The sequence below is a fragment of the Glossina fuscipes genome, unplaced genomic scaffold (assembly GCF_014805625.2).
Source record: "Glossina fuscipes isolate IAEA_lab_2018 unplaced genomic scaffold, Yale_Gfus_2 60, whole genome shotgun sequence".
Taxonomy (NCBI): Eukaryota; Metazoa; Arthropoda; class Insecta; order Diptera; family Glossinidae; genus Glossina; species Glossina fuscipes.
In genome coordinates this window covers 1053043-1069048 of record NW_023998432.1, presented here as the reverse complement: position 1 = coordinate 1069048, position 16006 = coordinate 1053043, and the positions used below count along the sequence as shown (strand labels likewise).

At 35.1% G+C, this 16006-nt stretch overlaps 1 protein-coding gene across 1 annotated transcript; it reads left to right on the top strand.

Annotated features, from left to right (window-relative positions):
• Positions 1-11336: 11336 nt before the first annotated feature.
• LOC119637620 (N-alpha-acetyltransferase 16, NatA auxiliary subunit) lies at positions 11337-15700 on the top strand. The gene is made up of 6 exons (XM_038033796.1): positions 11337-11646; positions 12258-12746; positions 12816-13967; positions 14026-14089; positions 14144-14790; positions 14851-15700. The coding sequence occupies exons 1-6, from the start codon at positions 11590-11592 to the stop codon at positions 15076-15078; spliced, it is 2637 nt and encodes an 878-aa protein (XP_037889724.1). The 5' UTR covers positions 11337-11589; the 3' UTR covers positions 15079-15700.
• The last annotated feature ends 306 nt before the right edge of the window (positions 15701-16006 follow it).

Sequence of the window (16006 nt, the reverse complement as noted above, 5' to 3'; positions counted from 1 at the left end):
AAGCAGCATCCTTTGCCACTCAATGTGACTTGGTACCCATAACATTTTAATTTTTCCATCGGGTGTTGTTATTATATTTCTTAGTTTGTTGATGGTGCTCCATCTCGAAGTCGAAGGTTTCCGAATAGCTAGTAATACAGACAAACTGTCGATAACAATGACGGTTTTGAATTTGTTTTTATGGGCAAAGTTCACAGCATGGAGGATAACTCTGGCTTCGGTTGTGAAAGTTGAAGTACTTTCGTGAAATATGTGGTTGAGAAGAACCCGTCCTGTAGCGTCTACCACCGCACAAGCAGGAGGCAGACCAGAAGACTTTGAGCCGTCTATGTAAAAAAGATTCCAACCAGTACCCTCCAATACTCGGATTTTTTCAGCTATTAGATTCCTGAAGACGTAATTTGGAGTATCTTCTTTCTTGTGCATAGACAGTGAGATGTCAAAAGAGCAGTCTTTCAAAATCCAGGGAGGTTTAACACCAAAAGAGCGGGGAAATTTTTAAGGGAATGTTCAATTCCTTTGCGACGCACCAACAATGGTCAATTGCAGATGGTGACTTTGGAATTTTCTTCGCAATAATAATCTTTCTTACGTTATCACCGAGAATGGATTTGTTTGAATTAAGAAGCTTGGGGAATATTTTAGCTTTTAACTCATACAGTCTATTTTCTAAAGTTGGGAGACCAGTTTCAATTATAATATTATTTATGGGCGTCGTCCGAAATGCATAACAACTTGCTCTGACGGCTTGGTGATGGACCAGCTAAAGGATGTTGATATTAGATTTGCAGCTATTACCATAATTTATCAAAGCATAGTCAATCTTGCTTAACACAAGCATTTTGGTAAGATAAGCAATAGTGTTAATATGCGCATGGCTTCTCCAAGCAACGTACTATATGAAATTCACCCTTGTTAAAATAGAAATTTTTAATCGAAGACAGCGTGCTTTCCAACAATGCTTGTTGGAAAACCTGAGCCCGAGAACATGGAGTGTCTGCACATTTAGTACTAGTAAGTCGTTAATATGCATCAGTATGTTTCCTGCATCGCACATTTCTTTTCGACAAATGTGCATTTTTTAAGATTTTTGTATAGAAATTTTAGCCCCTGACGAGTTTGCCCATGTGGAGATCTCTCGTGCAGTAGATTCGAGGATGTTGATTGCTTTCGTGTTGTCTTTTTCTTTTGTAAAAATGTATACATCGTCCGCGTAGAGACAATGTTCCACTCTTGGTACACGGCAAAGAATTTTGCTAATTCTGTTGAAGGCGATCTGGAAAAGCATGACAGAGAGAGGAGATCCTTGCGGAATGCCATTCATTAGCGGAAAAGAATCAGAAAGATGATTGTTGATTCTAACTGAAACGCCGATGCGACATCAATGATTTGATGTAGTTGAAGAATTTGGGTCCAACATTCCATGATTTCAAGAGTCTTAAGATAACATGAAGACCAACTCTGTCAAATGCTTTGTCCAAATCACTTGAGAGAATTGTTACGTGATTTCGTTCGGAAATTGCTTTGCTTGTGAAATAATCAATATGTAACAGAGCGTCGATGCATCCTCTACCCCGCTTGAAACCAACTTGTTGCTTTGTTATCAGGTTCTTGGACTCAAGAAACCAAGATAATCTAGATGCCATAATCTTCACTAAAACCTTAGAGAGGCAAGATAAAAGAGAAATTGGGCGATAATCTGATGCGATGGAGACATTTTTTTAACTTTGGAATTGGAACAACTATTGCCAGTTTCCACATGTAGCGTATATGGCCAGTCAAAAATACCGTATTATGTAGATCCAGTAATTTCTTTTTACTAGACTTAGACATAGCGCTGATCATTTGGTGTGAGATGCGGTCTAGACCAGGTGTCTTCCCCTTCAAATTGGAGAGACAACTTCCAAGTTCTGAGGTAGATACGCAATTTTCCAGGAACATGGCACATCTATCGATATTATTTGGAGGAGATATTGGAGTCCTTTTATTTTCAATGAAAGCACTGGAGAAGTTGCTGTCAGAGGAGTATTCGCACCACATTTTTCCAAAGTAATTAGAAATCTCACCTGCGTCAGTTAAAGTTCCATTGGGAGTGCAGATGGCAGAAATTTCGTTCAGATTTGAAGTCCCATTAAGTCTGTTGATTTTGTTCCAGACAACTTTCATTGATGTATTTCTGTGAATTCCTCTTGAAAAAAGTTCGAAACTAAGTGCCTTTGATTTTCGTAGTTCCTTTCTGAATAGAGCATTGGCCTTTTTGCATAATAACAAATGATCCTGATCAGGACATCTCTTAAAGCAGTGCCATAGATCCATTTTATTTTTCCTCAAAAACGAAAGCGTGTTGTTCCACCAAGGAACCCTAGCTCGTTTAAAAGAGGTGCTGGGTTGAGGAATAGAAACATGAGCAGCCGTGCGAATCGCTTTAGACATAATAGCAGCATCATGGTTGCAGTTCCCGTTAAATGGGTTTGAATTCAAAAATGACTCCACCTGTTTGGAGTAGTTGATCCAATCCGCTTTATCTAGGAGGAATTTGGCCTGTTTTACTGGAGTAACAGTGCACGTTGAAAGTTTAAGATCGATTATGATTGGAAAGTGATCGCTATTATGCAGATCATTAAAAATAGACCAATATGGAGAATCAATTGTAGAATTCTTGCTGAGAAAACGATTGCGAAGGTGGGAGATAGAGCGAAAGCACTGTAAATTTCATGTTTAATATTATTTGTATCGCTACGGCTTGTATGTTTGAGCTTAAATTTATGCGTTTGCGAGGTCTATTTGATTTTATAAAAACACCAACTCCTTGTTTGGAATATGAATTTTGATCAGCATTCGTGAAGTATCCAGTATATGATTTGGGTAGAGTAGGATTAAAAGAGCTTCTACAATGAGTTTCTTGAAGCGAAAAAAAATGTTGGATTAAAATCACTTATGAGTGTACGGAGTTCATCAAAATTATTAATAAGTCCCTTAATGTTCCATTGTAGAATTTTAAAAACTTTATTTAATTGTAATGACATGGAAGCAGAGTGGAAGGAGGATTAGGTTGCCATGTCAGCGTCTCCGTCGAGAAGGTCGCTATAGGAATTTTTCGGGAGAGATTTATTCTTACCAGTAGAATAATCTGTACTTAGGTAGTTTGGTACATTTGAAGCGCAACGAGTTGTGAGCTGGAGATTCTGGAGAGTTTAGCATATTAGATTTTAGCATATATGTTGTTGTTTCAATTTTTTCAATATTTGGTGTTGGTTTGGTTTTTTTAATTTTATCTTTGGTGGCTGATGGAACTGATTTCGCAATATAATTTTTGGTTAATAGTGGAACAGGTTTTTCTTTGGAGGGAGTTGGAGTTAAAGGCTTACTAGGCTTCTTTTGCGAGGCAACAGCAGCGTAGGTATTACTTTTGCCAATTCCTTGGGCTACAGATGGATTTCTTTCCCGGTATGTGCGTCGCGATTCGCTCATGCTACAGTAATTTTCTGTTTTGATTTTTACTATTTCACGCATTTGTATAAAACGTGGGCATTGTTTGTCTAACGCTGAGTGTTGATCATTGCAATTTATGCAGAAACTACGGGTACAGCTTTCAACATATGGAGGAAGACCACAGTTAGCACAAGATGCAGCACTAGTGCATCTTTTTGCCGAATGACCCAGGCGTTGGCAATTTTTACACCTCATAGGATTTGGGATGTATAGTTCTACTTTACATTTATACCATGCCACATCAACTGTTTGCGGTAATCGATAGCGATCAAATGTTAAAATAATCCTTCCTGTAAGAAAGTGAGTTTTTCGGTCATCATTCAGTTTGGTTAATTTATACACTTTAGTCACTCCTTGATTGCCCATTTCGCGAACAATTTCATCTTCCGGAGCATGCTTTAAACACGGGGCATAACCTACGCCTCTAACTGAGTTAAGTTTTTCATGCAGTTTAGCGGAAATAACACATAAATTAGCTAAAGATTTCGATTTTATGAGCTTTTCGGTTGCGCGCCGGTTCCCAGCGAGGACCAGTAAATTCCCATCGCGTAGAATCGAGATAGAGTCTATGTACGTTGCAATGCTACCTAGGGCTTTTTTTTTGAAATTGTTACTCTAGCATCGGTTGAATAAATAACAATATATTTTTTGTCGATAGGAGTGATGTCACTAATTGGCAACACCGGAAAGTCGGAATTTTTAATTTTTTTTCCTTTGGGAGTTGTGTCAGCTAATAGATGAAATCTATTCGAGTTTTTATCTGGCGGCCCCGGGGCCATTATGCGTTATGGTTGTCTATTTTTTATTATTTGTGAAATAACTACGCACTTGAAAAGGTTTGGGAAACTACTGAAGATAATGTCAAATGTTTTTAACTTTTTTTTTTTTTTTTTGTATTTACAGGAAACACGTACGGTATCCGCGATGATAAGTTTTAGCAATAAACACACAAAAAGTTCAACAAATTTTAATAAGTTTGAAAACTTTTAAAAACGTATAACGCAATAAAGAAATTAAATAAAAGAATAAATTGCAAAAATTTTTACACAAAGAGAAAAATATGACCACAGCGCTTGAACAGAGTTGCCGTCTTGTTCATCCCACTGAATCAGACAGACACTCCAAGTTCTTTGATGCTGATGATTGGTAGGTATAATACTTTTGATTTTAAAACTTGAACAACTTCTTCAATGAAACGCAGATGGTAAAGAATTTCAATAAAATTTTGACGACAGAAAATTTGTCCTCTATATATTTAATTGGAAAGTTTATTGATGTAGCGCCTCGCAGACTTATTTGCTAAGGATCTTGTCTTTGCCTTTTTATTTTGCCTTTAAATCTGCTTTTTATGATTGTTTTTGAAAAAGGCACATATGGTTGGTAAGATTATTGCTGTTCTTGATTTCATTTGTATTATGTGTTATTAAGTGCTGGTTATTAGGCACGACCATAGGAATAATTGTGTTAAACTGCGTCGTATAGCGTTTTGATATACCCCTTTAAATAGTTGTTACTATATAGAGCATTCTTTCTAAATGGTCAGACGAAACCGTAAACAATTAACGTATTTTTGTGGGGTATCTATATTTTTATTGCGCAATTTTATTAGATGGCTTAGACTACATTTAATGCATTTTATTTTGGTTTGTGCTACAAGCCTTTGTGTGTCCAAAATGTTGACATCGATGGCATTGGGGAATGTGTCTGCTCACGTTTCTCAGATAGTAAATTTTTTCTTTTCTTAGTCTTCTTTCTTGACCTATGTACAATGAGTGCAATTTTCTTTCTTGTATTAATTTTTTTTTTGTATTAGCAATATGGTATCAACATTCGTACATATATTCACTCCTCCAAACTATCAAGGCAAATATCTAAGTTACGAATTTTTGTTTTATTTTGAGGCGAATGGCTAAACAAATTCGATTAACTTTCCAACTTATGTCAGAATTTAGTATTAAGCACGGCATTAACGAGTTCACTAAATGGAATTGGCTAAATCAATCGACATGTTTAATGAAATCAAGAATAACTGCGCTTTATGAGGCCTCTGCTGCGTGTTTCTTTTTATTTCAAGAAGAAATGATTCAAGGATGAAGAAAGTAACTGTGAAACGCTATACTTACTTACTTATACAGGCTTAGCATCACTAACTTAGCTTCACTTCTGTAAAAGACAGTTTCTGTAGGTTCAAGTCAGAGAAGTGAGAGAAGTAGAAACAGCACGACATTGGGCAAACGGCAGCTGAACAATTTTTTTGTGTCATATCGGCGTTTGTGGAAAAAGAGGGGGAAAAAACGAGAATTTAAGAAGGAAAAAAAAAAATTTGAAAAAGAAAAGAAATTTTTGAAAATTTTTGAAAAAAGTACACATATTAAATTTTTCTTGTTTCGTCCAAATTTATGGTAAGTGTTCCCCGCTGAGCAGCAAAAACAACATCAGTCTGCCTTTCTTTACGGAGACAGGGTCTGATATAATTACTACAGATAAATATGATTTTCAAGATTTTTATATGAATGCCACTGAGCATTATAAGAGATCGAGGATGGGTGGAAATGAAGTTGATTTATCTCCCAAAGAAGGAGCCAAAGCTAATGATTTAACAATGCTCAGAAAACAGGTAGTTAATAAGGCTTTTGATTTGGGTGCCAAAGCCATTCCAAATGACGACATCAATTTGTACGACCATATGTCACAATGCAATTTCTTAGTTTTTGTTGAAACTTGTGAAAACGTCGAAGGCAAGCGTATGAACATCAACTCGGATCTTTTATTTTATGACTACTTGAAAAGTTTCAATATTAATGGCTTACAAGAACTACAAGTGGTTAGCAGTGGCAGAGCTAAATTGCTTTTGAGCTCTGCTGTTAGTGCTAACAACTTTGTTGAAAACAATGGTTTTAATAAAAAAAAATAGAAAAGCGTGAAAGATTTCGGAGTCATTCGTGACGTTCCCATTGAATATAGTGTAAAAGAAATCACTGAAAAAGCTGTGTCTGATATTCCCTTGAAGTCTGTTATTAGGTTTCGAAGAAGAAATCTTAACAAGAACGATCTTATTGCCATAACGAGTATTAAAATAGGTTTTAAAGGAAAAGCCCTACGCAAAGCGATCAAATTCAAGGTTTGGAATCTACCCGTGGAATACTTCGTACCCATCTTAAAAAAATGCTTTAAGAGCGCTAGACATGTGCATTTGTCAAAATTCTGGATAGCCAAGGAGCACAGGTGCGTGGCGAGGAGTCTCCCAAGTATGAAAATTGTGAAACGGTGAGGAGCTTGTTCTGAGGCTCAGGTGAGCACAAAGCTCTAAGGGAGCGGGAACTAAATATCAACAAAATTATGACTATTAAAAATCTTTCCTTTAAAGAAGTGAAAGAGAATTGTTCCTCAAAATACTTTGAATGTCTGGATGACAACTCCTACGATGAGAATTTCCCTCCATTGGTGAACTATAACAAAGAAAAAATTTAATGCGGTCGTTGAAAGGAAACCTGTTGTTTCCAAACCTTCGCCCAGGTCACCACCCGAGCCGTCTGTAATAAGATCTCAGCGGCCAATAATTGCGAACACCAATTTGCGATTCTCGTAACTTGATAGATTAATCACTGCGATTAAAGAATGTATCCGTCTAATGATCCCTCTGAATCTTGTTAAAGAATTTGAAGAAAAACGTCTCATTGTGCTAATACTCGCGACGATCAAGCGCATAGTACTACGAGTAAATCCGTTCGAGTTGCGTTTTCATATAAAACATGATCTCAATATAATATTCAAAGTGTTCGGCGTAAATGATCATTTTTGGATTTTTAGTTGAACTCAAATAATATTGCTTTTCTGCTTCTTAAGTAAAATTTTAAGTTAAATCTTAAGAGAAGTTTTTCTAAAATATGACAATTATTTTAAGTTAAAAGTTCCAATTATACTTCAGCCACCAAATGCCGTGAAGACGGCTGTGATGATGTAAGTACATTAGCTAAGAAAGGTGTCAATTCCAGACTTATTCCCTACAATTCTACTGTTAGCATTATTATCATCAAAACCATGAATTTTAAACCGGATCTTTTCATAGCATCATGCTACTTTCCACTCAGTCTTGATGTACAAACTTTTCGTGATGAGATTCAGAGATTATGTGACCTTCTTGATGGTGAGCAAAATGTGATTCTAGCTGGACATTTCAATATTAGGCACTGATTACATGGCGTTCAGCTCTCGACCAACAAAGACAAGATCCTTGTAAATGTCACCAATGTCAGCAGTTTTAATGTTTTAAATAACGGTAATGCTGCTTTTCAATATAACCAGAGTGATCGCACGGCGAGCAGTGTCTTGGATCTAACTTTCTCGAATTCAACTATTTGATCACGCCTAACGTCTCCACTAGGAAAAGTCAGCACGCTCCCAGTTTATTTCACAGTCACAATAATTCTGTTAAAAAAGCAGAAAATTACATTTCACGCAACATCCTTATGGACTGTCTAAAGTGTGTTCCTTCCGATTTATCATCAATTCAAAGTGCTTTTCAGTCTATGATCAAGTCTGCTAGAAGCAACTTTTCTGATATAGAGTCCTTCTTACCTAAAACTCGGTAGAACGCTTCCCTGTCAACACTTTTTCGCAAATACCAAGTTGCAAGTATGCCAACCCAGCAAACTTCATTGAATATATGAAAGCACTGAACGGATGGACGTCTGCAGTTAGAAAGGCGAAAAGGACACATAGAGCAATCACGATTAAGAAGTTATGTGGTAATGGCAACTCGGGTTGTTCTGGAATTACGTAAACGGTTATCAACATTTTAGTCAAAAATTAAACGGTTGTGCTGTTTGGAATGACCACGTAATAAAGACACGGATATGCTTATGAGCTATACGACAAGTGTTAATCTGATTACAATACCTTCCATTCCTTTTAGTAATCTCAACAATATACCCTTTTTATTGAGCTAATGTATGTCTTAAGTTCCAGCAAAAGGATTACTGCTGCAGGTTGTGATGGAGTTAAGTATGACAGGGTCAGAGCACTATCTGGAGGAAGCTTAAGTATCCTCTTGCATGCAATTAATAACTGCTGCTCTATCAAGTTTATATCCTTAGATTTGCGATGTATCAAAGTTCCCATTCCTAAGGCAGGTAAAGACTTACATGATTTAAGTAACTTCCGTCCAATTTCGCTAATGTCTGTATTCATAAAGATTATCAACCTCACGGTTAAGGAGAGACTAAAAGAGAGTAAAATGATTGTTATGCTTTCCTTGATTGTTAAGCTTGGTAGAATTCTATTAAACTTTTTAATTCCTCTTCAAATACGTCTGTGGACATTAAATGTTTTATTCAAGCGTGTGTTGGTAATAGGTACAGAAAGAGTTGAAGGGTATGGTGGTATTGCGCAAGGCAGTTGTTCAAGCTCCATGCTTTTTAATTTATGCACAACTATTTTACACGATCTTCAAGATGACAAAACTTATATTTTCAATATGCAGCTGATTTCCTAATTGTATCTGCGGATTTATTGTTATCAGTGGCTGTGGATAATTTGTCGATAAAAGCTAATCTTTTTTTCGATGCATACGCCGATAATAATTTATATTTTAACTCCAGCAAAACAATGCTATTTATCGAAATCAGGCTCTTTATCAAAGGAACTAAAGTTCATCAGGAAAGATCTCTTCGATTTCTTGGTGGAATTTTAACTGACAGCCTAACTCTTCGTGGACATTATGAGAAAACCTACAAAGACTGTCAATTTGGATTGATTGTATTAGAAGTTCTTAATTTCTTCAAGTTATATAATGGTCTCCTCGATCTCTTTGCAGCTAAAAATGTACGTCATCTCGGAGAACTTGCTTCATTAGAAAAACGAATTTATGGTTTTTAATACATGTAAATTATTTTTTGCATTCAAACATCTTCTGCTGCTGCACCATTCCCCTTTTGTTTTCGGCAACACTTTTTTTTCACATGATTTTTAACAACTCAACAATCTACAATTCCACACCCACACACAACTACACTTACGATATCGGCTTTAGCTATCACGACCGCTTTTTTTTTGTTGTGTTTTATGTATACTTCTTGCGAATAATTACTACTGTTTATTATCTGGATATATAAGCTACAAATGTATTGGCTTGGTCCATTTTAACTCAACATCCCCAAAAAAAAGTAATGTAAACAAAATTTTTTTTTTCACTTAAAAAAAAAAATTAAATATTTTATTTGTCTAGATAATATTTTAATCATAAGAGCGCACATTTTTTGAGTCTTATTTTAGTTTTCTTTGCATGGATTTTTCATACCGCCTATGAATCTCCTTTCTTCCTTCAATCTTTGTTTTACAATAATACCAGTCTTCGTTTACTATTGCCATGTTTCACTGCATGCATAAAGCTATAACTTGTGATAATTAAGAAATTCCGGAAAATTTGTGCTGAATTCTAGGCAGAGATGGATTTGTAATGTGAATTTCGTATAGAACGTAACAAAAATAACACTTACAGTTGGTATAATATACGCGCGAGTTACGTTCCTAAGGAATTCAATCCAATTGGTCAATTGTGTGAACAAAAAGCAAATGTCAATTTTTTAAAAATATATAATTTTCCGTAATAATGCAATTCTGTCCATGTGTTCCAGCTGCGTACATCACTACTGTAATGCACATTGTATAATAAGCATACTTTTTATTATATGATAAATTAGTACAACTTGGTGTACAATAAAGCTTACAAAAGTCGTTCTTTAGGTGGTTTAAAAAAGCTAGAAAGGTAATATTGGAGTAATAAAATAGTATAAAGCGTATAAGACATTTCGAATCGAAAAGGTAATTGATTGGTAAAAATTTTATTATTTTAATAGAGATTTGCACAGCTTATATACAAACTGCTCTTACTTTTAGTTTCTTTTATGATAAAACGGCAAGCATGAGTAGCGAAATAGAAATTGAAAACGCATTGAGAAGAGTAGCATCGACATCAGCTGACTCGATACTCTAGGAATTAGAGAGGATTGTGTTTATAATAAAACCTGGGAGGTTAAAAAATATCATTAGAAGCAAGCTTACCATATTGAGAAAGTTAAAGTTACGATATGCAAAGAAAATTATTTGTAAATCATTTTGGCATTAAGATAGTTGAACATATTAGGCGCCTTTAAATAAAGCTTAAGTGCGGTTGGAAAAACCTTAGCTCGCGTTTAATCATTTTTTGGTAAATTGCGAATTACTATGCAATACTTTGTGTCGATTAAAACCATTTTCAACATAAAGGTTCAGATGGTCGCAAAAAACCCCGATCCAAGATGAGGAAGTTTGCTGTAAGTCCCGCCGTAGAAATATAAATAGAAGAATCTAGAAATAAGTACTAAATAATGTATTGTCTCTTGAAATGACATTTTTTAAGGTGACAGAGAATTATTTGAAGAAAAGCTTTCTTTATTTAATCCCACACTTGAGGAATAGTCTTTTTTATGTTTGAATTGCTAAGTTGCTCTCATGAAAAGCTAATAACGCTTTACGTAAAGTACAAAGAAAAAAAAAAGAAATAAAGACTCACAAAGTTTTATTAACATTTTGCTTATTTCTTTAAATGAAACCCAATAAATTTCAAAAAAAATTTTCTTAGAACTTACAGTCTAATTTTCGAAAAGATTGTTTAAAAACGAAAATTGTTGGGAGTTTTTGCCGTTCGTCCACGTTTCAGAAAATATAAGACATAATGTGTAGCCTAACCGTCCTGTCCACATTGTTATAAAAAGTTATCTCTTATAAGTGATATTATTTGACATTTTTGAAACTTATTTATACCTAAAACGTGCAGTTTTGTCAACTTTTGGCAGTCCTATATTTTTCAATCTTTTTTTCTAACTTGAAGGAAACCTCGATTTGCTCGTGGTTTCCATACGATACATATATAAAGAAAGTTGTAAATTTTAACAAAACTAGATAAATTAAGAATATTTTCCAATAGAATATTTAGGTTGGCAAATAAGAAGTAGTGTGTGGTGAATACTAAGAAAAAAAGGGAATAATATATTAAGTGTGTTTTCTTAAGTGTTACCGGTGTTTGCAACAGCAGAGCAAAAGCAGTAGAAAAATAAAATGCCTTCCAGCGATCCACTGCCGCCCAAGGAGAGTGCTCTCTTTAGGAAGTTAATGGTAATCTAAAAATTATTGTCCTGGATATATTGTTTTTTATGGTTTGAGTTTTTCATATGTGTACTGTTTTGGTAAACCGTTTGCACACTTTTTGTTATCCTCCCACACGAAAAGAACTTTCTTCACGACCTTTCACATTTATTTAAATAAACAATCTTTGCCATAAAAGTATTATATTTGCAATTGTTTGTTTAATTATTAATTGTTATTGAGATTTTGTGAACAAGTACAAATTAGTTTGCATTTTTATGGCAACCTAACCTCAAAGTTGTGGATATTGCTGTACTGTCACCCAAAATTAAGACAGTTTTAAGGCGTACGTTTGTCTTTAAATTTGAGGGCACTTCGTATTTATTATGTTTCTAATTTTTCGAATTATTATGTTATGAGATTCATATGTGACCAATGAGCTTCCATTTAAGAAAATTATATAATAATTACAAGGCTTCGTTGCCGTTCGGTGTTTACTATAAATAGAATATATTTTGGTTATTTGGAGTTTCCATTTGAAGTTAAGGAGAGTTTAATAAATAACTAATAGAACGTAATTCTTAATATGCAATCATTTGCAGTAAGTGTTAAACGTAATTTTTCCTCTTTCTGATGCTTAGAAATGCTATGAAATGAAACAATATAAGAACGGGCTAAAGCTAGCCAAACAAATCTTGTCGAATCCCAAGTATACGGAACATGGTGAAACGCTGGCCATGAAAGGTTTAACTCTGAATGGTTTGGGACGTCGTGAAGAAGCCTATAAATATGTGAGACTTGGATTGCGCAATGATTTAGGCTCGCACGTCTGTTGGCATGTTTACGGTTTGTTGCAGCGCAGTGATAAAAAGTACGATGAAGCAATTAAATGCTATCGGAATGCCTTAAAATGCGAGAAGGATAATTTACAAATATTAAAGGATCTGTCACTGCTGCAAATACAAATGCGCGATTTGGAAGGTTATAAAGAAACTCGTCACCATTTGTTTAAATTGCGGCCTTCGCAGCACGCGTCATGGATAGGTTTCGCTATGAGCTATCACCTATTGGGCGACTTGGAAATGGCGAACAGTATATTGGAAGCATTTAATCAATCTCAGACATCAATTGTGAGTATTTTTGAGAGATGAAATTAGATAGCGATGATAACAGCAGTAATGCTAATTTTACGTTTATAGGAACCTAATGACTATCGTCACTCAGAACTGTTATTGTATCAAAATCAGATACTTGTTGAGGCTGCTAATTATCAGCGTGCTTTGGAGCACTTGGTAAAGTATGAAAATCAAATAGTGGACAAATTGGCAATTCAGGAGACCATGGGAGATTTATATATTAAACTGGAACAACATTCAAAAGCTGTACCTATTTTTGAGGGGCTTATACGACGAAATCCAGAAAACACCTTTTATTATAGCCAATATTTTTTGGCCAAGGAAATATCCAGTCCTGAAGATAAACTTGCAGTATATAAAAAATTCCAAGAAATTTACCCACGAGCCATGTGCCCTAAACGTTTACCTTTGGACGACGTTACTGGTGAAGTGTTTCGTTTAGTAGTGGATGATTATTTGAGGCGAGGCCTACGTAAGGGTGTACCGCCTTTATTCGTGAATGTACGTTCACTCCACTCTGACCCAGGAAAAACGAAAATCATTGAGGACCTTATGTTGCAGTATTATGAGAATTTGACGCGTTCGGGTCATTTTTCACGTGATGACGCTGATAAGAATCTGCCCGTAGAACCTGCATCAGCCATAGTGTGGACCATGTTATTTTTAGCACAGCACTATGATTATAAGCGGGAAACGGACAAAGCACTGGATTATATTAATGCTGCCATTGAGCATACGCCTACACTAATTGAATTGTTCATCGCAAAAGGACGTATTTATAAGCATGCTGGCGATCCGATAGAAGCTTACATTTGGCTGGACGAAGCTCAAAGCATGGACACAGCCGACCGATACATAAATTCGAAATGTGCGAAATATATGCTACGTGCAAATTTAGTTAAAGAAGCTGAAGAGATTTGCGGGAAATTCACACGCGAAGGTGTGTCACCCATGGAAAATCTCAATGAAATGCAATGTATGTGGTTTCAAACGGAATGTGCATTAGCTTATCAACGCATGGAACGCTGGGGTGATGCACTGAAAAAATGCCATGAAATTGATCGCCATTTTTCTGAAATCATTGAAGATCAATTTGATTTTCATACGTATTGCATGCGTAAAATGACAATGCGGGCATACGTGGGACTATTACGTTTAGAAGATGTGTTGAGGTGTCATCCATTTTATTTCAAAGCGGCTAAATGTGCCATTGAGGTAAGAATTTCTTGCTATACACAGACACCTATCTAACTGAAAAATTAAATCAATTTAGGTTTATATACGTTTGTACGATAAACCGCTTAAATCCGAAGAACGAATTGAAGAAATCGATACTGGTAGGAGAACAATTATTTGTTATGTTCTATTTTTCCGAATTGTTATTATTTTAGAAAATTTACCACCATCTGAATTGAAGAAACTGCGTAGCAAACAACGTAAAGCCAAAAAGAAAGCAGAACTGGAAAGTGCACAGGCGGCGCAAGCACAAATTAAACGTGAACAGCACCAAAAATCGAAACAGCAAGCCAATCAAGACGCTGATCCTGAAGCACCACAACTCGATGAACTTATACCTGAGAAGTTAGAACGACCTGAAGATGCCCTTGAAAAAGCCATTGATTTTCTAAAACCGTTGCAACAATTAGCCAAAGATCGTATTGAAACACATTTGTTGGCATTTGAAGTTTATTCGCGTAAGAATAAAATTCTCTTAATGATACAATCCATAAAGCGCGCATTGGCCCTCGATGTCGAACATCCTCAAGTCCAACGCTGTATCTTACGTTTGATTCAACTACTGCCACAATTGACAAATGAATTGAATGCTAGTGTGAGGGTTGTGGTTGACAAAGCTCTAAAAGGACTGGTAGGCACTAAATCTGCCCAGCAATTAAACAATGAGTTAATTGATAACTTTGGCTTTTCTGTTAAACATTTATATGAATGTGCTCGTACTATGTATGAATTGGATGGTAAGAGACAAGAGGAGGCTATTCAGTTGATTATCTCATTTGATGTAAATAAACTGGAATTGGAGGTAAATTGAAACGGCATTGTCGAACAATAATCTATAGTGTAATTATTAAATTTCTTTCAGGATGCCACTAAAATATATGAATCGTTACGTACTGGTGATTTTGGGAAATGTGAAGAAGCGTTGAAGTCCTATAAAGAAGTTTGTCAAAAACGCTTCAAATATGCCCGTCTGTTTTGTGATAACGTCGATAATGCCACAACCGCCACCGCTACCACCAACGCGACCACCATTATCAAGGAAAATGCAACTGAAAATCATGTAGAAAATCAAGTAAGCTCTGATTTGTAATGTTGTCGTAAACAAAAAAACAACAGCAATAAAAGCTACGATAATAACAAGAGTTACTACAGCAACTACCGCAGCAACCGCAAATCAATAACTATCAGCATAATTAAAGAGAAACAAAACAGTAATAATAAAAATACAGACTACTTGTGGACTATAAAAACTTCAACACCAAATTAGAGAAAAAAATCAACATAATACATATATGCACGATCATTATCGTCTGGTGAAACTTATTACAAAAGAATAATAATAATAACAATAATAATAATAACAAATAAATAATTAATAAAGAAATGATAATAAAAGAAAACTAATCTTAAAAAACAAAAATAAAAAAAAAAAACTCGAAACTAAGTTTAATTCTAACTGAATAAAGTGCAAGTTTTACAATAAGGAAAATAGATCACAACACATTCAAAAGATATTCCTCTTAACTTGGCTAGTACTTCACAAAGAAGGCATGTTTCATTTTTGTCTTTTCTATAAATTTATTATTAATTTTATATTCAAACCGTATATTTCATTTGATTGATTGATTGACACGTTAAAGGGACATACAAGAACACATACACAAACGCGCGCTTACACAAATACCCCTATTCACGTTAAACACGCCCACATCTGCACAGGCAGACATTTATGATTGATTATGTGTAACCCATATATTTATACAAACTTAAGTCTCATTTGAGAGAATCTATTCTGTGCATTCGGCATAATTTTTAAATTACTGTTTTTTATTCTTTCCATTGCATAACGTAAGTAATGTTGAAAACATTGAGGATTAGAACAGTTTTTTTCTATTGCTTTGAATGAATTGTAGAATAAAACGATCATTAATTAAACTCGATCCTAATTAATAAAAATAATTAAATAAATAATAGAAGAACAAATTAAATTTTAATATATTTTATATGTAAAAAACAAA